The sequence below is a fragment of the Puma concolor genome, chromosome A1, assembly GCF_028749965.1.
Source record: "Puma concolor isolate L17-30 chromosome A1, mPumCon1.1.hap2, whole genome shotgun sequence".
Lineage (NCBI taxonomy): Eukaryota > Metazoa > Chordata > Mammalia > Carnivora > Felidae > Puma > Puma concolor.
Genome location: NC_141667.1, coordinates 43,201,659 through 43,229,010, shown reverse-complemented (window position 1 = coordinate 43,229,010; position 27,352 = coordinate 43,201,659). Strand labels below are relative to the sequence as shown.

Below are 27,352 nucleotides of genomic sequence, written 5' to 3'. Positions count from 1 at the left end.
CAGGGGACATTTAGAAATGTCTGGATTCATTTTTGGTTGTTACAACTTGAAGGAGAATTCTACTGGTGCCAGTAGGTGGAGCCCAGGGGTGCCACTAAATAAACATCCTACAATATATAAGACAGCCCCCACAACAAAGAATTACTGGCCCATATGTTGATAGTGCCAAGGTTGACAATATGTATGTATTTATATATACATAGACTTATAGATTTATATATAAATCTTTAAAATATATGTGAAATCTTATAAATAATATATATCTTGATATTTTCCTAGAGTGTGTGTGTGTGTGTGTGTGTGTGTGTGTGTGTGTATTCCACATATTTAAGAATATCCAAAAAATATTGGCAATGATAGTATCTGGGATTACATTTGATTTCAATTTTTTTCCTTTGTGTCTTCTTGTATTTTCTAAGTTGTACTCAAGAATATATAAGAGTTTTGATTTTGTATTAGGGTTCTCTAGAGAATTGACTCATATGGTTATGGTCCCACAGTCTGCTGTTTGCAAACTGGAGAACCAGGAAAGCCATTGGTATAATTCAGTCTGAGTCCAAAGGCTGAGAACCAGGGGACCAACAGTGTAAGTCCTGGTCTGAATCTGAGGACCAAGGATGCCCATATCGAAGGGCAGGGGGAGGTGGATGTCCTAGTTCAGACAGAGGGCACGTTCATCCTTCATCCACCTTTTTGTTCTCTTCAGGCCCTCTGCGGATTCGATGATGCCAGCTGCACTGGTCTACCAATTCAAATGTCAATCTCTTCTAAAAACACCCTCATAGACACACCCAGAAGTAATGTTTTACCAGCTCTCTGGGTATCCTTTAGCCCCATCAAGTTGGCATATGAAATTAACCATCACAGACTTACAATTAAAACACTTTTTTACTGAGCATCAAGAATGTGGGGCAGCATCGCAAGGCCTAGGGAATCAGCCCTGGCAGGTCCCGCCCTCACGGAAGTCACAGTAGAGATGTGAAGACAAACAAAAGACAAAGAAACAAAAAACAAACAAGATAATTTCTAACAGTAATAAATGCAATCGAAGAAATAAATAGGATGATGTGACGGGCAGGACCTGGGGAGGGCACATACTTGGGATAAGACAACGAGGCATGATTAGCGTGAGCTGACACCTTGAGGTCAAGAAGGAGGTGGTATGCAGAGAGCTGGGAAAGAGCATTCCAGATAGAGGACTCACGTTATTTATGGTGAGGACGTTTGGAGAAATTCTGGTCGCTGCATGGCCCGCCAGACCAAGGGGCCACCTGTGTATACAGTGCGGAATGGACGCAATACCCCGAGAATTTATCACACGCTACAATAAAGGAAGTAATCTGCTTTCCATTAAAGTTCATTTGCAAAGTTCAAAGTGCCAGCAACAGTCTATTAGCCTGCATTCCACAGTGTTTACAACACAGAGACACCAGGTTCTCGCAGCCACGTTCATGGAAATGAAAGCACAGTTTCATCTCAGAAGGAGAATGTTCTCTTTCTCCCCAGGTGTCCTGGATGGAGGGTACTTCAGTGAAGAGTCAGGTGTTTCAAGGTTCAAAAAGAGCTGATAGCATCTAGACTGTTGTGTACGTTTCTGACTGACAGTCCAAAAAGGTACGGATTGTAGCCAGAAAAACCACATTAAAGTGCCAAGAGCGGGGCACCTGGGCGGCTCAATTGGCTGAGCGTTGGCCCTCAGCTCAGGTCATGATCTCACAGTTCGTGGGTTTGAGCCCCTCATCGGGCTCTGCGCTGACAGCTCAGCCTGGAGCCTGCTTCGGATTCTGTGTCTCCCTCTCTCTCTGTCCCTCCCCCACTCTCTCTCTCTGTCTTTCTCTCTCTCAAAACTAAGTAAGCATTAAAAAAATTAAAAATAAAGAAAAATAAAGAAAATTGAAGAATCGTTGAAATCTAAGGCTGGGAAAGGTGCAGCTTCTTAAATCCGGAGACCCGTAAGTGCCAGACTCATGATGTACACAGGGAAGCAGGCTGAATGGTGAGCATGTGCAGTGAGGCCATCCTGGGGAGGACCTGGGAAAGAGGCACAGAAGGGTGGGGTGAGGGGTCGGGGGATGGGAGCTGGGTGGGCAGTCCCTCTCGGCTCTAGCCATCCCTGCCAGGGAAGAAAGTGGGCACAGAGCTGCTGACTCTTCTGATTCCCCAAGAGAAGCTGAATAAATCTCCTAAACAGCAAATGCAGACTTCTGTGTCGAACGTTGCAGAAAAACACCCTACAGGGCAGAGAAAACACACCTACGGGAGCAGGTGTGCTGCCTGTGTGTAGGTGAAAACACACCTAGAGCAGGTGTCCCTGTGCTGTCTGTTGGCAGCCTCTGCTTTGGGGTTGTTTTTAGTTTTGCCCGCCTCCTGCTCTGTTTAGAAATCCCTTCTCCGCTCTTAGGCCAAGGTGAAAAGGAAACTCTCACCTTCTCTCATCTGGGGCCTGGCAGCATCTGGAACACTGATCCTCATAATCCTTGTTCTCGGGAAATATTAATGATTTAATCTCCCGAGCTCCCTCCCTCCCTCACCTCTGCAGCCATACCAGCTGAAATCCACGGGCCAGACCCACAGAAGCCCAGGTTAGAACAAAACGCATCCTGACTCAGTTTCGCCACGGACCGTCAAACCGCCCTGGGAAGGCCAGCTTCAGCCCTTCCACGCAAGCAGCCAGAGGGATTCCAGCCATGGGTGAGGTGACAGCAGAGGAGGTGGAGAAGTTCCTGGACTCGAATGTCAGCTTTGCCAAGCAGTACTACAACCTCCGCTACCGGGCCAAGGTCATCTCGGACATGCTGGGGGCCAAGGAGGCCGCGGTGGACTTCAGCAACTACCACTCGCTGAACAGCGTGGAGGAGAGTGAAATCATCTTTGACCTCCTGCGGGACTTTCAGGAGAATCTGCAGACCGAGAAATGCATCTTCAACGTCATGAAGAAGCTGTGCTTCCTTCTGCAGGCAGACCGCATGAGCCTGTTCATGTACAGGGTCCGAAACGGCATCGGGGAGCTGGCCACGCGGCTCTTCAATGTTCACAAGGATGCTGTCCTTGATGAATGCCTCGTGGTGCCCGACTCGGAGATCGTGTTCCCCCTGGATATGGGTGTGGTTGGTCACGTCGCACACTCTAAAAAGCTCGCCAACGTCCTCAACACAGAAGAGGTACCCTCTTCCCCACAAGAAGGAGGGCGGGGAGGCATTATTCCATGGAGTCCCGGTGGGTACAAGTGGGGCGGGGAGCTGCTGGCCATCCAGACTGGGCTGGTAATGGTTTGGCACTTCTCTTTATTTATCAGCTTATAACATTTTATTTTGGGGGGGGGGGAATCCAAACCTAACAGAAGAGTCTAAATACAGTACAGACAACTATCTACCTTTCATCCAAATGCGTCAGTTGGCCACGGCCTTGCCTCATTTGCTTTATCTCCATTTTTCTCAGACCCCTATGGGAGTCGACAGCGTGTACTGTATTTCCAGACATTTCCAGAACAGGGACGTTTCTGTGTATTTCCAGAACAGGGACGTGTGTATTTCTAGAACAGGGACGTTTCTCACATATGCACACCACGGTAATGAGATCCAGGAAATGTAAGCTTGATGCAATATCATCGTCTAATCAACAGTCCGTATTCAATTTTTGCCAATTGCCTCAATTACACCCAAATAGCACTAGCTCTGATTTCCGTGACGCGGATGTTTTTGAAACGTACAGGCCAAATACTTTGCAGAGATGTCCCTCCACTTGGGCCCGTCTGTGTCTTCCTGATTAGAATCAGGTCGTGTGTTCCCATCAGGAGTAACATAGAGGGGATGTCGTGGTTATCTTTACGCATTCCATCAGGGGACATGTGGTGGCAGCCTGCCTCGTTACTGGAAATGTTAACGGTACCGCTTGGTTAAGCCCTTGGCTCTCGCTCCTTCTTTTAAAAAAAAATTTTTTTTAAGTTTATGCATTTATTTTGAGAGAGACAGAGACAGCATGAGTGGGGGAGGGGCAGAGAGAGAGAGAGAGAGAGCGAGGGAGAGAGAGAGAATCCCAAGCAGCCTCTGCGCTGTCAGGGCAGAGCCTGACCTGCGGCTCAAACTCATGAAACCGAGAGACCGTGACCTGAGCCGAAACCAAGAGTCGGATGCTTAACCCCCCTGAGCTGCCCAGGTGCCCCTTGGCTCTCATTTGTGAGTCCAGCCTTCTGTGAGATTCTACTGGCAGCTCTGATGTAGACCTCTTTGATCACTGGGGACAGAGCACTTCATGCAGATCTCCCCATGGCCCTCGGCCCCAGGGCAACTCCTACTTATTCTTTAGATCTCAGCCTAAAGGTCACTTCTTCATGGAGGCCCTCCCGTATCTCTTTGTTACAGGCTCCTTCCCCAAACCATTTTTCATAATAAGCCCGGGGGCCAGGGACCATGCCTGCCTTAATCTCCACTTTATCCCAGCAAATGTCTGGCACAAAGCAGATGCTCAGCAAATACTTAGCATAAAAGATTCACCATCAAGTAATTATGCTTAATTCCTTTAACACCTGCCTTGCCCAAAACAATGTTTGCCCCGTGAGAGCAGGGCCCAAGTGGTTTTCACGTATTGCAGCACGGACCTGACCAGGAGCCTGTGTTCAATCATTTCTAAGATGCAGCCTGGACTTTATGTGATTTTGCTCACCTGACTTCTGGTCTTAGTTCAGATTAAGCGTCATAAGGTTAAAAGGGGACAGAGGGGGGTCTCAGAGATGATGTCATCTGACTGTCTCATTTAACGGATGAGGAGCCTAGAGCCATGAGAGCTTGAGAAGGGGCTTGTCCAAAGTCACCAAGGAGTTAGGGCAGAGCCAGGCCCTCCCATCCACAAATGCAGGAATTCAAATGGGTCATCTTGTTTTTAATGTTTATGTATTTATTTTGAGAGAAAGAGATAGAGCAAGCGGGGGTGGGGGGGCAGAGAGAGAAGGAAAGAGTAAGAACCTCAAGCAGGCTCCACACTGTCAGCGCAGAGCCCGATGGAGGGCTTGACTTCACGAACTGTGAGATCATGACCTGAGCCCAAATCAAAAGTCAGATGTTCAACCAACTGAGCCACCCAGGCGCCCCAGGTCATCTTTTTTGACGTGGGTTCATTGACAAGATAAGAAACACAGACTTTGGCCTCTGGGGCGATAGTTTTCTTGGAAATACACTGGCCAACATGGATTGCTACAGTCTTCAGACGTAACTGATTATCCCTGTTTCACAGATGGTGGAACCAAAACCCAGAAAGGATGGGGCACCTGGGTGGCTGAGTCACTTAAGCATCTGACTCTTGCTTTCAGCTCAGGTCTTGATCTCAGGGTCATGAGTTGGGCTCTGGGTTGGGTGTGAAGCCTACTTAAAAACAAATATCAAACAAAACAAAACAAAACACAACACAACAACAACAACAATAACAAAAACACTCCAGAATGGTTAGTAAGTTGCTCAGAGCCACTCCGATAGAAAGTGGCAGAGCGGGTATTTGAACTCTGGCCTTGTGCCCACACTCTTCACTGCTCAGCTATTCTCTTCTTCCTCCTTATCTATAAAGTGAGGGCACTGGACTAGATGCTATTCACCACTGGTCATTTCAAATCGTATAGCAGAGAATAAAGAGGTTAAACTTTGAGGTCAGATCTGGATGTGAGTCATGACTCTGTGACTTTTTAAGAATCGTGCTTCGGCGTATTTTTGAGCCTATCTGGGCTCACTTCCTAATTCATAAAATGGGACAGGAATACCGACTGCACAGTGTTGTCGTAGGATTAAAGGAGACAATTATTTCTCAACTAGCAAGGTTCTTGGCACATTGTTATGGCTCCTACTGGCCGATCCTGCTCCTTATTGTTATTGTTATTGTTTTGTTGTTGTTAAGGCTCTATTCTAAGGGAGGGATGCTGTACCAGGTCTGTGTGGGAGTTGGACGAGAAGGTCCTTCCAGAGCTTTCAGTTTAGATTCTGTTGGTGGGAAAAACAGAAGAGAGGTGCTAAGAGGTTCTGTAGATCCTGGTGTTAAGTGAATGAGGATTTAGGCAGATGCTCTGATGCTAACGTATCCTTGTTGTTGAAGAGTTGGCTGAGCCTCTGTGCTAAGGGATGGCCTGCTATTCCGGGCCCCCTCCCCTTCAAGCCCAAAGTTCACTATGGAGTAATGCCTGCATTCCCCTGGGGCAAGCCTGGGGCAGTCTCCCTGGCTGGTGACTCAGTACCCTCAAAAAACTTGGGAAATGGCTACTATCAGTGGAGTTTTGAAATGTGAAACCATGAATGGAGAAGTTTCCCAGGGTTGTAATAAAATTCCCACGTCCTAGCAAATTCCTGCTCATACCCTGGGATTTCCTCAGGAAGACTTGCCGTTAGGATTGCCAGATAAAATATAGGATTCCCAGTAACATTTGAATTTAAAAATTTTTTTTTATTTTTTAAGTTGATTTTTTTATTTTGAATGAAAGAGAGAGAGATCATGTGAGTGTGCATGAGTGGGGGATGGGCAGAGAGAGAGGGAGAGAAAGAATCCCAAGCAAACTCTTGGCTGTCAGCACAGAGCCCGACTTGGGGCTCGAACTCACAAACCATGAGATCGTGACCTGAGCCAGAATCAAGAGTGGGATGCTTAGCCAGCTGAGCCACCCAGGCGCCCCAAAATTTGAATTTTAGATAAACAAAGAATAATATCTTAGTGTAAGTATGTACCATGCAATATTTAGGACATACTTAGACTTTAAAAAGTATTTACTTGAAATTCAAATTTAACTAGGCATCTTGTATTTATTTGCTAAATCTGGCAACCTTACTAGCCCTTCAATATTTGTGTGTGTTTTATTCTTTACCCTTTCTCCTTAGGAAAGCCCACAAGGCCTGCCTGTTCCTGTCTGGCTTATAAACCACTGGCCCCAGCACCTAGTCAGTGCCTGGGACAGAGTGGGTACTCATTACAGATTATTGCATGAATTAATAAATGATGGCCCTTCCCAGTTGGCTATGATATTGTGATTTATAAAAAGAGATACTTACTTAGTCTTTGTCCTGGTTCCTGACACAGAACTCTTAAGACTCTTATAATTCCTGAGTGATAGGAGCATCTGACACAGAGCTTCTAAATTCCTTGGAATTTCCTGACTGGTAGATGGTCTTTTGTTCTAACGAGATGACTCTTGGTGGGCTCCTGGATGGAGGCCAATCACCAGAAAGATCAAGCTATGATTAGCAACTTGGAACTTTCAGCTCCACCTCCCCATTCTCTGATGAGGGGAGAAGGTCTGGAAATGGAGCTAATAATCAGTCATGCAGATGTGACAAAGCCTCCATAAAAATCCCCCAAAGTACAGGGCTCAGAGAGTTTCTGGGTTGGTGAACACACGCATGTGCTGGGAGGGTGGTGCACCTCAACTCTAGGGGACAGAAGAGCCTGCTGTCAGGAAGGGTGCTTCATCTGACAGTATGTCTGTATCTTTTATTATATCCTTTATTATATCATAAACCTGTACATGTAAGTATTTCCCTGAGTTCTGTGAGCCGTTCTAGCAAATTCCCAAACCCGAGGAGGGTGTCTTGGGACCCTGCTTTATAGCCAGTCAGAAGTATAAGTGACAAACTGGGACTTGTAATTGGCATCTGAAGCAGGGACAGTCCTGTGGGACTAAAGCCCTGTGGGGTCTGACACTGACTCCAGGAAGATTGAATTGAATTGTTGGACAGTCAGCTGGTGTCAGAGAACTGGTCAGATACACCTACGTATCTGGTGTAAGAGTAGTGTAAGCATGGTACTAGTGTGAGAGGAAAGGAGAGTTTTTCCAAGACATGACAATTCCTATTTCTAAAGAGTGCACCTGAGAGCACTGCCATTTCCAGAGACTCTCACAGCTGCCGTCCTTCCCTGCGTGTGAGACCCGGAACCCAGCATGCCACACCGGAAGGAAGCCTCGAGGAGGACCTGGTCCAACACTCCAATTTTACCAAAGGGCAAACTGAGGCTCAGAGTATCTTCAACTACTGATAATGTACTGATTGGCCCCTGAAGCCTCAGAGAACAAGTCCCTCCCTTCCATTCACCCATCCTGTGGGGACATCCTTCTCATTATGGTTTGAATTGTGGGTTCATGTTTTACATATGCTCCCACTATACTGTGAGGACCTAATGAGGACAATCTTATCTTTCTTATCGGTCTTGGCATATCCAACACCTCTCCCAGAGCCTGTTCTCAGTAAATATGAGTAAATGAATGAATGCGCGAATCAGTCAATCAGTGTATCAATATATAGATCAATGAATGAATGGAGTGGCTGTGCCACTTACCAGCAAGGGAGTTTTCTGCAAAGCAGGGAAGGTTTGGGGGCACCTGGGTGGCTCAGTTGGTTAAGTGTCCGGCTCTTGATTTCAGCTCAGGTCATGGTCTCACGGTCATGAGATTGAGTCCTGTGGCATTGAGCTCTGCACTGGGCATGAAGCCTGCTTAAGATTCTCTCTCGCACACACGCGCGTGCGCACGCTCAAAAACCAAAACAAAAACAAGGAAGGTGACAGATCTATGTGACAAGGCTGATGTGAGAGTTAATGAGATAAAAGATGTTAAGTTGTCTGGCTCCTGGCGGAGGACGTCATTATTGCTCAATAAACAGTAGATCTCACCATGGAATTGGCACTGTGAATGTTTGAAAAGAGGAATTGGGGTTTCCAAGAATGAGGGGTGTGCTCCCTGCTTGGAATGCATTTCATCCACCTGGTTCCTCTGAAGCTTCAGCTCTCAGCTTCACCTCCCTCGTTCACAGGGAGAAGCCTCCCTCGTTCACTGCTATAACCCGAGAGTCTAGAACAGGGCCTGGCATAAAGCACTCCATGAATGCTAACTCAATGAGTGAATGACTTTGGGCTTTCCCTAAGCTGGGCATCTGATTCCCGGGCTTTAGAGTAAACAGTTTGAGGGACATCTAGGTGGCTCAGTGGGTCAAGCGCCTGACTTCGGCTCAGGTCATGATCTCACCACTCGTGAGTTCGAGCCCTGCATCAGGCTCTGTGCTGACAGCTCAGAGACTGGAGCCTGCTTTGGATTCTGTGCCTCCCTGTTTCTCTACCCCTCCCCCGCTCGTGCTCTGTCTCTCTGTCTCTGTCTCTGTCTCTCTCTCTCTGTCAAAAATAAATAAACATTACACACATACACACACACACACACACACACACACACACACACACACACAAGAACAGCTTGAGCTAAAAGTCTTCTAAGGCCCTCTCTGCTTCTGATAATCTGAGGTTCTGTGACACAGTTGTGTAGAACACTTCACATGCTGAATATATAAGGATGGCAATGATTGTGCGAACACCATCAGTTGGCAGCTGTATAATTCGGGAGAGAGTTCTGGGTCTCTCAATGGGAAAGAAAGTTCTGGTAGATTTAGTAAACATCTGCATCAGATGCAGGTAAGACTCACGTATCGTTTTCCCTGATAGAAGTGAATATTGCAAGGCTGAACTGACTTCCTGAAATGAATTTGAGCATGCCCCACCAAGACCTGTGTTTAGGGATTTATCGGTGTCCTTAGAGAATGACATGGAAAACCCTTCATGGCTAATGCCTCTTTAGAGATTTTGCTTAATCCTCTGATGCTAATTCAAGTAGAGCCCTACAGCCTTCTCTTAATTCCTGTACCCTTTACCTGGTTTGAGACACCTTCATCGACAACAATGCCATTGCCTGTTTGTCTAATCCCACTCCAACTGGGAGAAATCCACAGATGCACAGCATCACACTCTGAATTTCTCAGTCGTGGGAAAGTTTCTGCACACTCAATTCTAGAAAAGGGGTGGGAATCCGTTCTATGAAATATACTTCCTTCCTCAGAACAGCGTGAACTGCATATCTGGGCTGGCTTGTGTCCCAAGCAACGCCTATGGTTGGAAAAACTCACAGTGCTACCAAGAAACAGAAAGGTGGATTCTCTTGGATTTAAGATGACAGTTCAGGCTCTGTCTCCTCTTTCTGACCACATAGACCACACTGACCAGTGCGGGCCTCCCAGGCTGCTTTAGGGGTGGGGGTCTGGGGGTGTGTACTCCTTTGCACTCCCATAGCTTTGAGCCAAACCCTGTGTCATGTATTACTGGTATTGATTTGTCTGCGAGCCGGCCTGAGCCTTGGTCTCACTTGTGTCCCCAGCGCTCAGCATAAGGCCTGACACACAATGGAGCTTCCATTAAGACCTATGGAATGTGGATATCCATTGGACTCACTGTGTGGTGCTAGAACTGAATTGCTCAAAAAGCTAGAAGTACCAAATTCTTTTTGTTCAATGACCAGGACCCAGATCTAACCTTACCAAGGCTTCTCCTAAAGACAGCAAAGCTGAGGGCAGGTTCCTTCTTGAGTCTCAGTTTCCCTTTGTGTAGAATGGGCCACTAGCGGTCCTCACCTCACAGGATTAAAGCGAGTTGAGGCAGATAAAGCACGTGATACCCGTTAGCAATTGTGGTTGTTAGACTCACTAAAGTCTTTTCCTCACTCAAGTTTCTATTTTGGGCTTACTCGCCATCACCTCAAGAGAGCCTTCTCTAACCCTCCCTCCCCAGGTGAAGTCAGTCCCCTCATCCTCGGACCCCTGCAGGGCTTTGCTCACATCTCCCCCACAGCCCTCGGTAAGTTGTATCTCAGACTTTCTCCTACTCGATTTTGGAGGCCTCCAGGGCAGAAATCACCCCCGATTGCTTTGCCCTTGCTGAAGGGGCATAGATGGAAATGTCTTCATTTTCTTGTCAACAAAATCATAGAGGCCCCCCCTCCTCCCACTCCCTACCACGGCATATGGGGCTCTGGCCTGTTTTACTGTCTTTGTTCTTCCTCTGCCCACCCTTGCCTGTGTCTGCCTTCCTTCAGGATGAGCATTTCTGTGACTTCGTGGACATCCTCACAGAATACCAGACCAAGAACATCTTGGCTTCCCCCATAATGAATGGGAAGGACGTGGTGGCCGTACTCATGGCTGTGAATAAACTGAATGAGCCCCACTTCACCAAGAGAGATGAAGAGGTAAAAACGCTTTAGAAATTGCTGGGGTGGTCATGCGAGCGCATTCTTACAGCTTGTGAAGTCCCCTGAACCTTGCTATTTGGCCCAGCCTTGGTTTTCTCATCTGTAAGACAAGAGGATTAGGCTGATGCCCTCTGAGGGAGACAGGACAGGGGTAATGGTTAGGATGTTGGGCCCTGGAGCCTGGGGTACAGGGGTAATTGTCCTGGCTCTGCTAATATTTAGTTGACTCAGTCAAGTTACTTAATTTCTTTACATCTCAGCTTTCTTATCTGTAAAATGGACCTAATTTTATAGTATCCATCTCTCGGGGTACTTGTGATGATCACATAACTTACATACCTAAAATGACTTATCACAGGGACTGCAAACTCAATAAATAGTAGCAATTTTCCATTAATCCATCAACACTGACATTCTACATTCTATGAGCTTTACACTCTTACAAGGCAACATTTCATGGGTCAGCATTCCATGATCCATCTACTCAAATGGCCTCTGATGCTTTTGAAATATTCAAATACTTGCTGATGGTAGAGGGGGCCAGAGGAGGGCTTTCTTCTTCTCATCTAGTTCGCCTCACGCTGTTTGATTTCCAGATTCTTCTCAAGTACCTCAATTTCGCAAATCTAATCATGAAGGTGTACCACCTGAGTTACCTGCACAACTGTGAGACTCGGCGTGGCCAGGTAAGGGGCGTGGCTTAAGGGAATGGCCTGGATGAGTCCTTTTGCTGAAGCATTGATGTGGTCAGACTGGAAAGGCAGTGGTGATAAAATTGCCTGGGAACCATCATAGTCTCTGCCCAGCATCCCTCGTGTTGATGAGGTGGCCGATGTTTGTAAAGCTGTATATGCACAGTTTTCAAGTCAGGCAACTTAGATTTGAATCCTTGTCAAACCATTTACTAGGTCTAAGACCCTGAGTAAATCACTTACCCTGTCTGAGCTTTAGTTCCCCCCCTTTGAAAAATGGGGGCAATATTGATTAGTTCCACCCTCAAAAGATCGTTGTCAATAGTAAATGAGAAAATGCATGTGGAACATTTGTGTTCAATCCATGTTTGTTATTATCATTCTTATTAACAATCTCCAAAATAAAAGAAATGGAAAGAGTTGGACCCATGATAAGCTGGTCAGTTACTTCATCTCTCGGAACCTCAGTTTCTCCATCTGTAAAAGGAGGATAATTGTCCTGTCTCTGTCTCTGGGTTATTGTGAGCTGCTGCTTTGTGACTCAAAAAGTTTGACAGTGTTTTCCTGTTTTGTTAAGATACTGCTGTGGTCTGGGAGCAAAGTCTTTGAAGAGCTTACGGATATCGAGCGGCAGTTCCACAAAGCCCTGTACACAGTCCGAGCCTTCCTCAACTGCGACAGATATTCTGTGGGGCTCTTAGACATGACCAAGCAGAAGGTGAGGAGGCTTCAGAACAGACATTTCCAAGAACAGGATCAATATACAGTGGGGCCCAGACTTGTGTCTCACATTCAGTTCACAGGGGAGAGGCAGGGAAGATGTGGATGGTTGTGAACAGGTTTTCACAGGTCTTTTGTGTTTTTTTTTTTATTTTTTTGATGTTTATTTATATGAGAGAGAGAGAGAGAGAGAGAGAGAGAGAGACAGTGTGCAAGTGGGGGAGGGGCAGAGAGAGACCGAGACAGAATCTGAAGCAGGATACAGGCTCTGAGCTGTCAGCACAGAGACCAACGTGGGGCTCGAACCCATGAGCCACGAGATCGTGACCTGAGCTGAAGTCGGAAGCTTAACCGACTGAGCCACCCAGGTGCCCCTCACAGGTCTTTTATAGTGAAGAGTGGAGTACCAACCTTTAAAGTGGAAAAGTCAATCTAGGGCACAGGTGAGTGAAAACAACCTGGTCTTCCCTGGTCAGTTGGAAAAGAAAGCATATGTGAGAAGGCTTGATGAGGAGGTAAAGGTGAGTGATAAAGAAGCTCTATGTAAGGTAAAAGCCAGAAGGAAGAAAGTTGCCAACTTCAGGAGTTCTCAGAGAATTCACACAAAGGTGGGCATAAACCTTCCCCATGGTTTATCAAGTGTATGGCCCACCTGAGCAGTTGAAGTGAAGGAAGTTACTGGGATCTGGTCCCTGGGAATGCTCTGGGGGCAGATCTGCAGAGACTAAGGATGCAGAGGCTAAGAAAGCAGAACACAATATGGCTCCTACAATATTTTTCAGTGAGGTTTTTCCCAAACCAACTCCCCCATTTTTCTTTCTCTACCTGTCACCGCTTCCTGCAGCTAATCACTTTCTGCCTTGGAATAGAGTTCCAGAATTATCTAGATTTGTGATTTCTTATCCCAAAGAGCCAAGGTCCAGGTTTCCTGTCGGTTTCATTTTGTAGGGCCTTGTGCTGAGTGGTGTACTGATCTCTGCAGACCCTTCAAATAGTTGGTTTGATGATGAAATACATTGCAGAATCTGCGGTTGGATAAGACCTTAAGTCTAGTCCAGGGGCTCCCAGGCTTGAATCAGAATCTTCTGAGGAACTGTTTAATAAACACTAGGCCACATTTCCTGATACTCTTGCTTTTTTTTACTTAATATTTTCTGAACATCTTTCCATGTCAGTACATGTGGAATCTTGTTAATAAGGCTTTATGTTGAAGTATAACATACACACAGAGACAAGCACTAATTACAGGTAGTAGATCAATGAACATCCCTATGTAACCACCACCAAAATAAAGAGATAGAACATTACTAAACCCTCAGAATCCCCTTGCTTATCCCTTTCCAGTAATTTCCATACCCTCCTCCCTGAGGGTGACCACTATGGGACCTTTAATGCCACGTTAGTTTTGCCGACTCTTGAAGTTCCCATAAACAGAATCATACACTGGTAGGCATGCGGTATGATCTCATTTGGTCTTAAACATGAACTCTAATGACTGATGAGATTAGAGACTTTTCTTGTTTTTTGACCATGTGTATATCTTTAATAGAAGTGCCTATTCAAGTCTCTTTCCCAATTTTAAGGATTCCATTGTCTCTTTTAATCTTAGGATCTGTAGGTGTTCTTTACACATTCTAGATATGGGTTCTCTGTGGAATATACTCATTGCAAATATCTTTTCCCACTCTGTACTTTCATTTTCTTAATAGTATGTTTCAACTAATGAAAATTCTGAATTATAATGTAGTTTCATTTATCAATTTTTTTTAACGGTTATGATTTTTATTCTTAAGAAACCTTTGCTGGCCCCAAGTCAATAAAGATATTCATCTATGTTAGCTCTCAAATTTTATTGTTTTAACTTTCACACACAGCTCTATAATCTACCTGGAAATTTTTTAATGTGCAGTGTGAGGTAGGGTCAATATTAACTTTTTCCATGTGGATATCCAATGGACCCAGCACCATTTACTGAAAAGACCACTCGTTTTCCACTGTCCTATTGAAAATACCATCTTTCCCTAACATACCTCTATCATTGATCAAGTGTCCATATATATTGGATGCTTGAGTTTGAGATTTTGTTCAAGAAGGACTTCCCCAACCTTAATATTATAAAGATAATCTGAGATAATCTGATGTGCTTTGATTAATATATTTTAATCATTCATTCATTTTGAAATTATGAATGTGTAGGTATGAGGTAGGGATAACTTTTATCTCTCACTCCTTCTCCAGTTATAATCTATCCTTTCTCCACTGTTTTAAAATGCAGCCATTCTGATATGCTATTTTATCATATACCAGATTTCCATATACTCATGGATTTATTATTCTGATTTTTGCTTTTAAAATAGTTTTGTATGTGAGGCGCCTGGGTGGCTCAGTCAGTAAACATCTGACCTCAGCTCAGGTCATGATCTCGTGGTTCGTGAGTTCGAGTCTCGTGTTGGGCTCTGTGCTGACAGCTAAGAGCCTGGAGCCTGCTTCGGATTCTGTGTCTCCCTCTCTCTTTGCTCCTTCCCCACTTGTGCTCTGTCTCTGTCTCTCAAAAATAAATAAATGTTAAAAAATTAAAAAAAATTAAAATAGTTCTGTATGTGATTCTGATGCACGTCAGCTATCTACTGATTTTAGGGAACTTCTGATTCTAGTACAAACATCCATTTAACTTTCACATACTCCTGAACCAAATATTTTGCCAATTATTGCCAAGTCCAGCAACAAGCCCTTTGATACACCTTTAGGAAGTAGCAAATGAATGAATTCATACAAATGAATGGTTCTTTCTTAATAAGAATTTCTGAGTCGTTGAATTCAAAAGGTGCCCAGTTCACACCTTAAAGGATCTGAACCCAGATATAGCCTGCTGTGTGTGGCTGTGTTCTGTTTCTTCTGGGCTCCCTCTCAAAAGGGAAAATGACACTTAAGCAAGAATATTCTTTTTTTTTAAGTTTATTTATTTATTTGAGGGAGAGAGACTGAGAGCAGGCGAGGGGCAAAGAGAGAGAGAGAGAGAGAGAGAGAGAGAGAGAGAGAGAGAAAGGGAATCCCCAGTAGGCTCCATGTGACAGATTGGAGCCTGATGTGGGGCTCAAAACTAATGTGAGATCATAACCTGACCTGAAATCAAGAGTTGGATGCTTAACCCCAGGCACGAATATTCTAACTTAGTCATCCCCAAAAGATGGAACAATCTAGCAATTAGAAATGGGCTGGTCTGCCTACAATCATTCAAATGACCTGCCTCACCCCCCTTCTACCTCATCCCCCCAGGTAGCTAAGCTCTTATCTGAGCTATTGACATTATGAAGAAGTCAATAAAGCCACTGAATTGTACATTTTACCTGGGTGAATTATATGGCATGTGAATCATATGTCCATAAAGCTGTTGAAAAATAAAAGAAAGAAGAAAGAGAAGAGAGAGAGAGAGAGATGAAGAGGGAGAAAGGCAAGCATAAATATGCCCCACTTTCCGCCCACCCCCTCGTTGATAGCTGCTGCTTCTCTGGGACAATCTTCAAAGCCACTCAGTGTTTGACACAGACAGTGTCAGCTCAATGCACTTGACTTTCTTTTGGGCTCTTCTAACATTTGCGTTCTTTCTCCATTCCAATGGATTCATTTTGGGTCTTACCCTGTCTACCTTACTATAGTTACTTGAGTACTTGATTGACCCCTCCAAGAGACAGCAAGTTCCCCCAGGGCATGAACTCTGTCTTATTCATCTGGCAGCAAACACATTATGTATCTGGCAGCAAACACATTATGGGGCTCAGGTAGACTCCCTATTCGTATTTTCACCCAGAATTGAATGTCTTCCTGGTGTGTAGTCTAGACAAAGAGCCCAATTGGGTAGAAGCTTGAGGACACGGAGTTTGAATTTCATGTGGACTCTCTTCTGCTTGTCCTCTGCATGATAAACCACCAAGTTCAAACAAGAAAGAGGCCAAGAGCAGAAGGGCTTAGCATCCTACCCACGATGACCTAGTGCTAATGGATCACTGTCCCTAGATGGCAATAGATGAATGAACAGAGAGGGCAATGAAGCATGGAGGCCTCCTCTGCGAGGCCCTGGCTCAGCCCAGCACAAGCTGTGTGGCTCCCTGTGCCTCAGGAAAACCAGTAGACAAGTGGCAGAGAAGAACTCGCGTGGTGTCCCAGTTAGTTTCTTCTTCTGAGGCTGTGTGCCCATGCAATGCCTTAGCTGGTCATTTCTCTCTTCCTTGACTGTATCTTTGCCGGTTGTCTTATGGGTCCTTTCTTGACGGATCCCTGATATGGGTCTCTTTGTGTATTTATGGCACCATTATTTTTTGGGAAAAAAAATTTTTTTTTCCTGATTCCAAAAGCAACACATTTTATGACAGAAAAATTGCTAAATACAGTCTCACTGCAATCACCCAGAGAAGACCGGTTGTTAGTGTTTTGTTGTGAATCCTTTGAGGGCATTTTCTATGTTTAGTTAAACATTGGGGTTATATGATCTCTATTTTTTGTCCCCTCACATATTTCACTCATCAGGGCAGCAAGGATACTTTTTTAATCAACATAAATATATATATATGTATATGTATATATATATATGTGTGTATATATATGTATATGTATGTGTATACACACACACACACACATACATCTGTAGCATTATTGTTAATAGATGTTCCATGATTCATTTAATAAGTCCCCTCTTATTAGACACTTAGGTTGTTTCCTAATTTTTCACTACTATAAATGAGGCTGCAGAGGGCATTGTTTTAGCTAAACCTTCAGTCACATGCTTAGCATGTCTTTAAGGTCAATTTCATAGACCTGGAGACCCCAGTTTCCCTCTCATGTCCCACTCCCACAACATGGGGAGTATAAGGGTGTTCCAACTCAGCTCCTATTTTTTGCTTAATGATTAGACAACCCTAGTTCATCAATATCTTGAAGCACAGACATGACTGACATCCCCTAACGCTAATGAATTTTGCACCCCTTCCAAGCTTAGGTTTCAGTGAGCTCTTCCCACCTTCTGAACTTCAACGATAATGACTCACATAGGTGGGTCCTCTTTTCTCAATCTCCTTTCCTTGACCTATTTTCAAGATGTGTAATTATTGTCTTTCTCATCCCTAGGAATTTTTTGACGTGTGGCCAGTCCTGATGGGTGAGGCTCCACCCTATTCTGGTCCCAGGACTCCAGATGGAAGGGTAAGTCTCTCTCTGGACTGTTTAGTATGATCTAACGTTTAATGAAATGCAAATTTAAGGCACTGTAGAACCTGCTGACATTTCTTTATCACTTAGATATCTATCTTCTCTGGGTTGGGTCGTTTCCCCTTGAAGTTATGATAATTGTTCATAATTGCCACATCTTGTAACTTGCAAGGTATTTTTAATATCTTGCTGGAGTTCCATAGTAACCTGGTGGGATTGGCTAAGGAAGAATTAATATTCTCATTCCACAGATAAGGAAAGAGCTCCAGAAAGATCGAGCAACTTGCTTAAATATTCACCTAGCAAAAGTTTAGACTTGAAGACAATTTGAGCTGGAAATAACCTTAATATCTAATTGAGACTATACAAATTGGTAGCTAGCAGGTCATTTCCATCCAATAGATAAACCTGTTTGGCTACATACATTTAAAATTTTTCTTCTTACTTAAAAAGTTTTGGGAATTGATAGTTTAACATCTAAAAAAAATCAAGATATTTCCCATAAATACATAGATTCTCAGCTTCTTTTAAAAAAGTGGAAGATTAGCCGAAACTGGACCCACAGTCCCACACGGGTAAATTTTATTTTTTGAGATTTTATTTTTAAGTAATCTCTATACCCAACATGGGGCTCGAACTCACAACCCTGAGATCAAGAGTTGCATGGTCTGCCACTGAGCCAGCCAGGTCCCCCTCACAGGGTAAGTCTGATGGGAACTGAGGGGCAGCTGTCTCCTTGGAATATGGCCAGAGCTCTCTAGTTTGCCAAAGTCCTCACCATTCCCCTCGTGTAGCCTTGCTCCCCAGTCCGCACTCATTTATGTTTCTATCAGGCCTCTCCAGGCACTTGAGTTTGTGAGCTCTGCTTTCATACCATTGCTTTTTTTTTTTTTTGACTTTTTAAAAAAAAATTAACTTAAATCGAAGTTAGTTAACATATAGTGTAATGATGGTTTCAGGAGTAGAATTAAGTAATTCATCACTTAACATATAGCACCCTGTGTTCATCCCAACAAGTGTCCTCCATAATTCTCATCACCCATTTGGCCCATCCCTCCACCCAACAACCCCCAGCAACCCTGCTTGTTCTCAGTATTTAAGAGTCTCTTATGGTTTGTCTTCCTCTCTCTTTTTATCTTAGTTTTGCTTCCTTTCCCCTATGTTCATTTGTTTTGTTTCTTAAATTCCACATGTGAGTAAAATCATATGGTATTTGTCTTTCTCTGACTTCTGTTACTTAGCATAATACACTCTAGTTCCATCCACGTGGTTGCAAATGGCAAGATTTCATTCTTGTTGATCACCGAGTAATATTCCATTGTATGTAAATATACACACGTATATACATATACATACACACACACACACACACACACACACACACACACATATATATATATATATATATATATATATATATATATATATATATATATATACCACATCTTCTTTATCCATTCACCTGTTGAAGGACATTTGGGCTCTTTCCATAATTTGGCATAAACAGAGAGAAGCTGATATGATGTATGTGGGGAGGACGAGATGAGGCAGGGCAACCAGATTTGTCACTCACACAGCCTGCAGAACCTATAGAATGACAGGATGACCTTAGCTGAGGCCACATGGGATAAGTAAGCAGCAGAGTCAGGCCCTGAATTGAGTTTTAGTCTCATGCTCGTCCCACAGGATCTTTTAGCCTGTCGGAAATGCTGTATCAGTTTCTGTTAGGAGGCCTGATCCCACCCAGCCAACACTAATCCTACCCCAAATTAAAATGTGCGTGTACGCACGCACCCACGTGTGTGTGTATGTGTGTGTGCACATGTGTGAATGATAGACTTTATTTAGTTTTCATGCAAACTCCAGGAATTTGAAATTAACACCCTTGCCTATGAGCTTCCCGAACACACCAGAAAAGAGTGCCGCCTGATAATCTACATCATCTGCCCTGCTTCATCCAAAATAACTTTTCAGCCTGCTGTTGTTCTGTGTCAAACTCCTCTTCCACCCGCACAATGGCATGATTTCATTTGGGAAGACTGAGTCTTCAAGCATTACATCATGTGCTGCTGTCAGAAAATAACTCGGGGACCGTTTTCTTTTTAAGCTCAGCTCTTCGTGTTGGCACGGTTGACATGTCACCCCTGAGCTTTATCTCCAAGTCACCTGAGCTGGATTTGTATCTTCTGGAAATTTAGAAGTGGAAGAACTGGAATAGTGGTCACCCTAGCTTTCAGACACCAACAACTTCAGTCAATTCTTCAGTCAATTGATCAACTTCTTGATCAATTCAAGAAGTTTTGGTTTCACGGAAGTGACCAGCACACTTATGGCTAAGACTTTCCTTTCCCAAAACCCTCCTACATCTCAGGTAGCAGGGGCTCAGTCCTTGTAAGAGTACAAGGTATTAGGTTGTGATGGAAAAGGTCAGAAGGCAAATAACTATGGTTTTGGTTGGTTGGTAACCTGTAGGGCGAACTCGGTAAAAAAATCCTTTGGGTCCTCGATTTTCCCATCTATGAGGTACTGTCACTAAACTCATCTCCATAGTCAGTTCCAGGTCTAGGACACAGCTAGTGAGGGGACACACATAGGCCTGAACTGGGGCACAGAAACAACATGACAAGACTGGCCCAAAGTAAATCTTCTAGAAAGATTGGGCTTGGAAAGAACAAGCCTGAGTTCAGACCCCTGTTCCACCAGATAGTTGCGTGGCCTTGGGCAACTTCTGTAAGCCTCACCTTCCTCATCTGTAATGCCTGGATGATCCAAATGGCCGGCAGGACCATGGTGGCTAAAGCAAATCAAACACTGACATACACTAGGCATCCAATCATCATGGCTACCTGGGTTGAATCTTATTATCTGCAGGGTACTTTACCTGGAGTATGTTATTTACTCTTCTCAACAAGTTTATAAAGGAAGTATCATTATCCCCATTTCATGGTTGAAGAGATTGAAGTCAGGAAGGGTCACTTCATTTGCCCGAATTCAAACGCAGGGTGCTTTTCTTCCTGGTAACTCATTACAGCCATGTTTTTTAGCATTCCCTCTCACCTCGTAACGCCCTCACACTTTCTCTGTCACATTCACCTGAGAAATACAACTGTTGTCTGGACTTTGACCAATTAGCCTCCCCAAGTCACGGGTCTAAAGATCGCCAACAGCAGCTACACCTCACTTCATCTCCTTTTAAAAGTAAAATGTTGTACATGTGTGTGTTTTCATTATTAAAAACATATACAGGCTAGTTAGCCTTCATGGAAAAAACAAAAAAAATAGCACTCATTTAAAAACTGGTATATTTCCATGCAGGATAATTTTGCTATGGCTGTATTTGTGGCTCTCTCAAAGACCCTTGTGTGAAAGCCTTCGCTGCTCAGGTGGTAGGTAACAAAAGTGCTCATTGACGGCTCAGTTTTGACTTTCCAACGGCTGGTGAATTCTTAACATGAATATGTTGCTTGAAGGCAACTCAGCTGAGCTCCAGTGCGTGAAAACAGCTCTATTTACCTAAAGCACACTGATCTTTTTGTTGCTTTCTGTGAAAGCAAATTGATTCTTCCGTGGGCTTTAGAAAAAAAGTCCATTTCTACCCTTTCTGAAGGAGCCTTGTGGAGATCCATGGATAGGACAGCCTGGGCGGCCCAGGGAGCCCACAGCTTGCCTCTGTGAGCAGGAAGCAGCCCACACCCGAGAACAGATGGCTTAAAACAAAGACCTGAGGAAGGTTGAGAAGGTCATAGAAGTTGACTTCCTTTTCCTCACAGGGGGACATTTAGCTACACCAAAGTCTCAGTAGATAAGGCGGCCATCTTTGCTTTCAGGAACTGCCTCCAGGGTACGACTTCACTTTAAAAAATGTCCTTAGCACAATTTGTTTGCATTTATTGAAAAAGTAATACATGAGGGGCGCCTGGGCAGCTCAGTCGGTTCAGTCTCCGACTTGATTTCAGCTCAGGTCATGATCTCATGGTTCACGAGTTCAAGCCCCGCATCAGCTCTCCACTGACAGCATGAAGCCTGCTTGGGATTCTGTCTCTCTCTCTCTGTCTCTGCCCCCTCCCTGCTCTTACTCTATCTCTCAAAATACATAAGTAAACTTAAAAAAAAAAAAAGTAACACATGAGCCGATGAAAAGCTCACACATTACAAAAGGATATGCCACAGAAATCTAGCCTCCCCCAAGCTGGCCAGTGTGAGCAGTCTGTCCTTCCAGGAATGTCTACGGACACCCAGATACTCCTCGAATTCTACCACCAGCACCATCCTCAACAAATGGGATGATTCTGTTTTGTGCCTTCGTTTCTCAGCTTGGATCTTCCCCGATCAGCACAGATACAGCTACACTGTTCTGGAGACAGGCGACGTATCTGCTGGATGCAGGCACTCAATTTGGTTAGCCAGTCTCCTGATGATGACATTATGTTGTGTACAGACTTTGGAAAGCAGTCTGGCTGAGGCCCCCGGATGGGGCAAACGATGTTTTGCCCCCCATTTAGAAGTGTAACTGTAGGATTCATTCCCACACGTGGAATTGCTGGTTCAAAGAAGACGTGCGTTGTAATCTACGAGGGATACGGCTACCCACCCAACAACAATCTTAGAAGCACAGTTGGGAAGAACTTTGGCGATTATCTAGTGTCAGTTTTAAAACGGTCTGAATGTCTTTAGACCCTCTCCACTTCCACAGTGGTTGCCGTGGCCAGGGAGTAATGGGGGAGAGGTACAGGAAAGGCCATGAGAGAGAACAAAGACAGATGCAGGATCTCTGGGTGCCCAGCTCTGCTTCCATCAGGGCAAATGGAAGAAGCACACACCGTTAGTTTTCCAGATGGGGAAACTGAGCCCCCAAGAGCGCACACAGTAGACCCAAGACCAGAACGTGACCCTTTTTGGGAGCCGCTGATCGGCATGAGCAGAGCCTCTCCCTCTGGAGCCTGAGGAAGGTCAAGATCACCTATCAACCAAATGGACATTCAGACACCCTTGACTGGATCAGGAATTTCTCTTTGTGGAGGTTCTGAGTCAGGAGACCAAGATAGGGCTTAGGTGTCTCCATTGAAATCTCTAGAGCAGGACTTCTCAAAGCACTGCAGGCAAGGAACACTTGTTGTTACTGTTGTTGTTATTTTAATTTCCAACCCATTTTGGACCGATACTTTTCAAAGTGTGATAACGATGTATAACTAGAAAAAAAATTTTTTAAGACATATAAAATGTAAATCCCTTCCCCCTTTTCATTCGTGTCAACAGCCCTAACTTCACTCAGTCAAACTGCCATAAAAGTTTCTAAACACTCTCAATTTCTGTTTTTATCTCAGCATGGAAGGGTACCAAATAGTTTGCAGACAGTCCCAGTCCAGGGGCTATACTGTGAATAGCCCTGCCCTGGGTAAGAGTGACGCAGAGAGTAAAACACTCTTTTAGGTTAACATAACGTTAAGTTTAAGTGGCATCACAGGAAGGGTCCTGAGCATAGGAGTCAAGGCTTAGCTTCTGGTCCTGGCTCACTGTCTACCATAAGTAAGTCCCTTCCTCTCTCTGGGTCTCAGTTTTCCCATTTGTAAAATGGTTTCTAACCTGCTCATCACAGGTGGGTGTTGAGAGGATCTAATAAGGTGATGGAATTTTCCCTGGAGAGCTAAGGGAAAGGAGCCATGTGCCAATATCCCATTACATGTTAGGAAGTCATGTGACTGAACACACCTACTTTAGAGAATGGGAGTTCTCACGGTGCAAGGAGGTGTGAGGGATGGAAGAGGTGGAAAGTGAGCTGGGGGGCACGAAGCAAGATTGGGAAGACAGGTCTGGAAGAGCTGACACAGCAAAGAGAGCAGCTGAGTGATGGGTGTGAAGGAGAAAAGGGGGCCGTGACCGTGGAGCTGAGCCCTGCAGGGATGGCTGAGTTGAGACAGGAGTCTCCTTCCCACCTCCCTCTCTCCCTGGACTCCAGAAAGCAGTCTTTCACTCTTTGTCCTTGTACTTAACCCCCAGCTCCCTTTGGAACCGCTTCCTATCCCTCTTTCCCAGATCCCAGACCCTGCCTGGCCACCCTGAACTGGTTCCAAGGTTAAGCACGCTGAATCAGGAGTCAGCTGAGGACAGTGAGCTCAGGGGCAGCTGGGCTACGCCCTTAGAGGGCCAGGCTGGTGTTTCTAGAAAACCACAGGGCATACGGTTGAAAACAAGCCTTGTCTCATGGACACGCTCAAGCTGAAGTTTTGTCTCTGGATGCCAAGTTATATATTTCTTTATCTCTTTTGCCTAGGAAATCAACTTTTACAAGGTCATTGACTACATCCTGCATGGCAAAGAAGACATCAAAGTAATCCCGTAAGTTTCTTCAAAACATATAGAATTGTAGGCACATTATCAATATCTATAGATACTCATTCCAAGACCACCACTAAAGCAAACCCAAGAAGGCCATGCACTTGGTTAGAGACAGGTAGAACAATAAGGAGACGGTGTGGAAGAGTGGAAAGACCACACAGGTTGGGAAGAGAGGCTGGATTTTGAATCAGCTTCTGGTAGTTCCAGTCCCAGGCGTCAGTTCTCCATCTACAGAATGCGACCGTGGGATCTGATCAGAGATTTCCAGTGGTTTTCTGTGGAGGCACATCTGGGGCCCATACAGGAGGGTGAGGCAAAGGCAAGAAGCTGGTAAGGAAAGCAACTCAGTCCCCAAGGAAAGTTTATTCTCTATTGTCCTCTCTTGCCTGGCCTTGGAGGATAATGGATAATGAGAAGGAAAGAACTCCCAGAGAGCAAGGCCTCCACCTCCCTGTAAGTGGTAAGGACTCAAAGGCCATTTTAAGATTCTAACAGTCAAGAACCTTAAAAAGGTAAAAGCTTGTGCTTTTTTGGTCAGTAGTTCACCATCAAAACTTAGCTGCCTTGTTATCCATTTGAGTCCTCTCTGTGTGCTAAGAGGCACGACCCACAGTTCTGTCTTGAAACCGGCTCACTTTCTCACTGAATGGCAGACATCTTCGGTCAAAATCAGACTCCGTGGGATTTACCGTAGGTCACCTTAACCCTTAAACAAGTGGGTGCAAAAGGTCACAATGGAGTCCCTCCTGGTCGCTAGGTTGAATTATAATAATCCTGTCACTCAGATAACCCAGTTCTTGGGTTTACCTTTGACTGGTTGGGGATGAGAGACTGCTTCAAACTCTTGAGTTTCTGGGTTTTCCCTGCTCATCCTTGCGTAAAAACTGATTGTTTCCTAAGCTTGTCCCTTTCTTTTGCTGTTGTTGTCTCAACCTTATCAAATGCATACTCTTTTTTTTTTAAGTTTATTTCTTTTGAGAGAGGCAGAGATAGCATAAATGGCAGAGAGAGAAGGAGTCAGAGAACCCCAAGCAGGTTCCGCACTGTGAGGGAACTGTCAGTGTGGAGTCCCACACACGGCTTGAATTCATGAGACCGTGAGATCATGACCTGAGCCGAAACCAAGAGTTGGATGCTTAACTGACTGAGCCACCCAGGTGCCCCTCAAATGCATACTCTTTAACCACTCTGTATTCTGACTCCTTTTCTAGAGGTATAAGTTTATTAAACTCATTATCTGTGTTATAAGTTACCACACATCATAGTCTTCCCCCTGTGTTGTACCAGTGTTCATCAAGCATCATATCCTTCTAGCTTTTGAAAACATTCACTTTGCTACCTTCCACCCAGTACCTAAGCTAAGTCACATATTTTAGGTTCTTTGTTATGGCAGCACCCTGTTTCTGATAACAATTTTTGTATCAAGATAGGCCAGGCTATGTTATGGTAACAAAACCTTAAGGCGTTAGTTGTATAAACAGTAAAAATTTGTTTATCATCCCACTACATGTAAATTGAGGTTGGTGGGTGTGAGGTTGGTTGGTGAAGTATCATGCATGGATTGTAGTCGGGCAGGGACCACAGCTGATAGAGCAGCCACCATTTTGAGCCTTGGGAGGTTGACTAACTTGCCAGAAGGAAGCTAGAACAGGACAAAACAGATACTAACTCTTACACATCCCTTTGGAAGTGGCCCCCTTCACTTCTTTTCACATTTCATTGGCCAAAGCTAGCGTATGGCTGCACCTAACTTCAAGACAGAGAATGCAACCCTCTTGTGTGCCCAGGAGTGAGAGCCAGAATACTTGCAAATATCCTGACTGCCAAAGTATGTGCCACCTAAACTAAGAGAGGGGAAAACTGAATAGTAAGTAAATGGCTAATCAAACCAAAAGAAGACAAAGTAAGGTTTAGAAAGAACATAGAACAGGTGGAAAAAAAAGTAAAAAGTGCACATTAAGATAATATTTAAATCAAAATATACCAATAATTGCTTTAAATATAAGTCAATTAAATGTCCCAGTGGAATGACAAAGACTGCCAACCTGGATGAGAGAGAAATCTATCATATTTCATTGGTTCTAAGATGTATAGTTTTCTACTTTTTGACGTTTCTGAAACAGAATCAATGACACTGTATAATTGCTATCAGCCAGATGGCAGTCATGATGTAGTTGTTATTGACTGTCTATGCATGAACTTGGCCATGACCATTCATATTGCTGGGACTTCAGCTGAATTATGTGCACTGTTGGTTGTACCCATATTGAATTTAATTGCCATATAAAGTCACTAAAAGAGAGTATATACTATAACACAGCACTGAAACAAAAAGTTGTTTTGAATGGCACAAAAAGATAAGAAAAGGTGTGGAATATAAAAATCTGTTTCTAAATTCTAAAAGAGGGGCGCCTGCGTGGCTCAGTCAGTTAAGCATCCAACTTTGTCTCAGGTCACGATCTCACAGTTCATGAGTTCGAGCCCCACATCGGGCTGTCTACTGTCAGCCCAGAGCCCACTTCAGATCCTCTGTCCCCCTCGCTCTCTGCCCCTCCCCCTACTCAACTAGAAGCTAGAAGGCCAAAGGCCCTATGTAGTCCAGAGGTGGCACAGGAGGGGCAGGTTTGAGAGGGGGCTGGAGGGGCAGACAGAAGCCGTCTATCACAACAATGAAATGTGAAAAGAAGTGAAGGGGGCCACTTCCAAAGGGATGTGTAAGAGTTAGTATCTCGTTCTTTCTCTCCCTCTCTTTCTCTCAAAAATAAATAAACACTAAAAATAAATAAATTAATGAATTCTAAAAGAGGTCTGTTGATATTAATAAAGTAATAATTACAAGTTCAAGCTGCATTATGTTTCAGATTAAGTGGCAGCATTCTATCTTTCTCAGTTTCCATGTAAGAAATGGTCTGTCAAGGAACGTTTGGCTTTCTAGATATGAAGAAATACTATATATCCTGTTTATAAGAGATCTACCTAAAAGATAAGAATACTGAGAGGTTGACAGTAAAAGAATGAAAAAACATATACCATGCAAATGCTAATAGAAAAAGCTGATACAACTCTACTAATATCAGGTAAAATTAGACATTATGACACGGAGCATAAGTAGAGATATAGGTAGTCACTTCTTAATGATAAAGGGGTTAATTCATCTGGTTATTACAGGAAGATATTATAATTCTTAATTTGTATACACTTAATAACACGGCCTCAAAAAAAAAAAAAGCAAAGCTGACAGAAATATAAGAATGTATAGACAAATCCATGTTTGCTAATTGATAGGAGGATCAGACTAAAACAGATATAGAATATTCAAATAACATAATTAAACTTAATCTAATGGATCTATCTATCTATCTATCTATCTATC

General features: G+C 44.1%; 1 protein-coding gene across 1 annotated transcript in view; it reads left to right on the top strand.

Annotated features, from left to right (window-relative positions):
• The first annotated feature begins 2,522 nt into the window (after nt 1-2,522).
• Nucleotides 2,523-27,352, top strand: part of PDE6A (phosphodiesterase 6A) — a 63,755-nt gene continuing 38,925 nt past the window's right edge. The window contains exons 1-6 of the mRNA XM_086700433.1: nt 2,523-3,161; nt 10,874-11,026; nt 11,626-11,715; nt 12,299-12,439; nt 17,563-17,637; nt 23,915-23,979. Of these exons, the coding sequence (XP_086556559.1) occupies nt 2,688-3,161; nt 10,874-11,026; nt 11,626-11,715; nt 12,299-12,439; nt 17,563-17,637; nt 23,915-23,979 (998 nt within the window). The 5' untranslated portion in view covers nt 2,523-2,687. The remainder of the gene's footprint in view (nt 3,162-10,873; nt 11,027-11,625; nt 11,716-12,298; nt 12,440-17,562; nt 17,638-23,914; nt 23,980-27,352) is intronic.